Raw genomic sequence first — 4,307 nt, 5'->3', positions numbered from 1 at the left:
AGTATAACATGAAACTTTAAAATATTCATGTAATAATCATTTTACCATTTCTTGGGTTTTTTCAATAAATGGAAATATATAAAGTTCACTTTCATTGCCAAATAAAAATCACAACTATGAAACTCATACCAAATGTCATCTTTCAACAAACTTATCATCTTAAAACTTCAAAGTAAGCTTTTAATCAAGATAGATGGGTTTGGAGTTTTGGGGATATGACAGATTTCACGGTTAAAGGTGTTAGGAAGGTTATTGATGACTTTATTCTTCCATCGTGGGCTCGAAAGATAATATGGTTCAAATTTCTTCCTAGAAAAGTTAATATTTGTGCTTGGAGGGTGTTACTTAAGAGACTTTCTACGAGAGTCAATTTGGTGAGTAAGAGTATAGACACTCCAAGTTCTTTATGTCCTATCTGTAATGATCATGAGGAGTCTATTGACCATGTTTTCGGTATGTGCTCGGTGGCTAATCGAATTTGGGGTCTTATTGCTTCTTGGCTTGGCCTTCCGTTGTCTTCCTCTTTGGTTCTGATTGAGCTGATGTCTTGGTGGGACACGTTAAGAGTTCAAACTCATAAGAAAGATTTGATCGGGATGATTATTTTTGTCATTTGATGGATTATTTGGAGATTCAGAAATGACTTGGTATTTAAGAAGACTCGGCATAACAAAGAAACGATATTTGATGAAATTTTACATTTCTCGTTCTTATGGTATAGTAGCAGAAATCGTAAATGTAATATTTCTAGGATCGAGTGGCTTAAGAACCCTCTATTGTATTTGTAATGTTTTATGTTTTTTTTGTTCTAGCTACTTGCTAGGACTGTTTTTATTTTTTTTTATATAAAATACCGCCTTTCCAAAAAAAAATATATCTTCTTGCGATCCAAAACCAAACATACTCACTAAAGGAGCGAATGATGGTCGACAAAGATCAAAATCAAAATTTTATTCAAATAACAGAGTTAACCGAATGTAACATGTTCAACGAACCAAATTCGACGTAATCACTAACCAACACCAAACAGTTTCAAATCAAAAAATATTGAACCCTTTATTTTGATTCTGTTTAACGTAATAAAAACCGGACCCAACCAATCCGAACTAATTCTATACACGCTCTTATACTTTTGTAGAAGGACTAAATTGTACAAGTTAGATACTTCAAGAGAGTAAACAAACAATTTCACCACATTTTGCCTTTTAAAACTCCCTTCACTCTCCCATATTTTCATTACTTTGAGAGGCCACCAATAATCAAACTTCTTTTCACCATGGAATACGATTATAATTACGATTACAATTACGATTTTGTAAGCCATTTTTTTTTCTGTATGCATATATATTCTACTGTACAAATAATTGATTAATCTTTCACTATAAAATTAATATTGTTACAGGAATACACGAGAAGTCATGTTCCCGCATTCGGTAGCTGGGATTTGAACAATAATCTCCCCTTCACTCAGTGTTTTGAGTCGGCTAGACAAGCCGGATTGCTTCGGTACAGCTATTCCAGAAACCGCGATATGTATGTCACTAGTGATTTGTACGACAACAATGTTGTTACTCCTGCGATGATCGTCGTTCCTCGTGGAATGGTAACTCCACATTTCTTTTATTATCTAATAATCACAATAAATTTTAAATTTATTGTCGAGTTGATTTTGATTTCGGGTCATGCTATGGTTACACCACTTCATCTGAATTTCACGTCATCAAACGGGTGTCCACAAAAGGTTCATATGGTTATTTTGAACAATAATAATAATTTTGACAAATCAATATTTGGACACTTGTGCTGATCATTAAGAGCCAAACTTTGAAAATTATTGGTTAAAACGGCTTTTTGGCCAGTATATGACGACCATTATGAAAATAGACGGTCATACTTTACGATGTTTTCAATATCCAGATAGAAAAAACGTGGTTCGAGTAGCATCAACCAAAGTATTGTTAAAATACTTTTATGAGTGGGTTTTATCAAAAACGTGATAGGACAATTTTATCATAGATGGTCATACTTTATTTATTATTTTTTTGGTTAAAACAGTCTACCGAATTATATCTGAATGGCCATTTGAAACGATACGGATTAGATATTAAACAATGCATGTATATACCATTAATAATCATTCATCTTTTTTACTTGTACTTTATGGTACAATAGGGTAAAGCGTGTGCGACAGAGGGTAAAAAGGACGCATGGGTGGTGTATGACTATGCATACGACCACGACTACAATTATGACTGCGACGCTAAGGAGCCACAACCAGAACAACCAAGAAATCATGTTAAACAGAAGGCGGTAGACGAAGATCTGTACCGAATCTCGCCGGAGCTCGGGTAATAAAAAATTTCATGAGGTCTTATATTATATTTTGTCACACAAACATACACGTGACTGAGGCTCCATTAATGTTATGAGTTGTTAAATCTAATGATCACATATCACGAGTCTCTGCTGACACATATGTATCGTATCACCGTAGTTTACAAGGCACGTAATTGCACATTTTTGTACATTTACGTAAGTTCTTGTTATATGTTACGGACCCACTTTAACTATGGGATCTTAATTTATGGTGTAAATCGGTCAAACGAATTAAATCTATGAAGCATGACAAGTTATAATTATATATAAGCATTTTATAAGTAGCCGTTCAAGAAAACGAGTAAGTAGACCAATATGTTGTAAACTTGTAAGAAATGTGTTAAACGTAGGGTGAGCATAAACCGGTTATGTAGGGTGAGCATAAACCGGTTATGACCTGTGAGACCTAACCTGGATTCGACCCGATTAAACATTTTCTCTTTACATCAACCGGGTAAGACCCGAACCGATCAGACATGGTTATTTACAATAGAAGTCGGGTCCTAGGTCATGAAAACCACTAAACAGGTTCGGGTCGGATCCGGATCTGGATTGTGTCTCATGGGTCTGACCTGTTTGCACACCCCTATATATTAATCAAATCATAAAAGACTTAGTGGGTTACTTGTTTGTTGTGCGTGATTATTATAGGGTGTAGACAAGTCAAGCCAAACCTTTACTATGCTCGAGCTTGATTCGTTTAAAAATGATGGTAGTAGGTGAACGAGTTGTTTTCACACTCTACAAATTATTTAGTTATTTTTATCTTAACTTTATATATAATAATAATAATAATCATATGAATATGTATGTAATATATTAAATTAGAGTTTATACTAATAATATGCTTGCGAGCAAGCTCGAGCTTATAATCGATCCTCGAGCTCGTTTATTAAACAAATGTAATTTTAGGCTCGACATCGTATAAGATCGGCTCGATTCAAGCATTTAGCAAGCTGATTTCGAGTAGTTCACGAATGACTTTACTTGTTACAGTGACAACATAATAGATATAACCTAAAATTATACTATTTAAACGTTATGTTGCAGATCGTGTCAAAAATTAGCACAACTGGTTCTTATGAATAAGTGAATACTTATGTTATTTTTTTTGCTGATCTATTTGACATGCGTTATGATCTGGTGACATAATAATTTGTAGGTAGATATTTTTTTATAACTAAAATGTATAGATTTAAATTTGAAGTATGAACTTTGCATTATTGTTATCCCGAATAAAACCAAATACCAATTATTGTTGTTTACCGTATGGTGACAAATTTAAATATATGTTAGAATGGTACTGGTGTTATATAATGTGAAGTTTTGTGGACTGCAGAAGAAGCGGTGGTTGTTTTCAAGTTGCATGCAACCAACCTGTGTTATGTGAATTGCGAAGTCAAATTAATTAAAGTTCTCAAGGTGGTACATGTTATTCAAGGTGTTACAACAGTGAACATAACACTAGTGTGTTTGTTGTATGTGAATGGACATGTTATCCAGTCTAAAAAGAACCATGACATGACATCTATTAAATCATTATATTGTCTTGTAGAGTTGTGATAATGATTAATGATGTAGTGATGGTCTTTAAGGTGTTTCTAGAAACATCATGTTGCTTTATCAAAACTAAGAAGCTTTCCTTTAAATTTGGATAACATATTTTTCCTATCATAAATTCCATAATTCATCTTTAGACCAAATCCAATGCTACTTTTGAAGGGTGCACTTTTAATTATTTGGTTGGCTCAATGCTTTGCACGTTGGTCCTTTGTGATTAATAGTTATACATAGAGGTGGTAATATGAGTGGATTGGGTTGGGTTGGGTTTCAGGGCCGACTTCGAGAAGCCGAATATTTTTTTGGGCTAAAAGCGGAATTTTTTTGGGCCATAAGTAAGGCATATTTTGTTGGGTTTAAAAAAATTAATT

At 33.8% G+C, this 4,307-nt stretch overlaps 1 protein-coding gene across 1 annotated transcript; it reads left to right on the top strand.

The window, feature by feature from the left end:
• The first annotated feature begins 1,258 nt into the window (after positions 1-1,258).
• Positions 1,259-2,352, top strand: LOC143583883 (uncharacterized). Its single transcript, XM_077066071.1, has 3 exons — positions 1,259-1,315; positions 1,403-1,603; positions 2,173-2,352. The coding sequence occupies exons 1-3, from the start codon at positions 1,277-1,279 to the stop codon at positions 2,350-2,352; spliced, it is 420 nt and encodes a 139-aa protein (XP_076922186.1). The 5' UTR covers positions 1,259-1,276.
• The last annotated feature ends 1,955 nt before the right edge of the window (positions 2,353-4,307 follow it).

The sequence above is a fragment of the Bidens hawaiensis genome, unplaced genomic scaffold (genome assembly GCF_021521415.1).
Source record: "Bidens hawaiensis isolate Kalapana, Puna unplaced genomic scaffold, B.hawaiensis_p1.1 tig00001521_1, whole genome shotgun sequence".
Taxonomy (NCBI): Eukaryota; Viridiplantae; Streptophyta; class Magnoliopsida; order Asterales; family Asteraceae; genus Bidens; species Bidens hawaiensis.
This window is presented reverse-complemented; position numbering and strand designations above follow the sequence as displayed.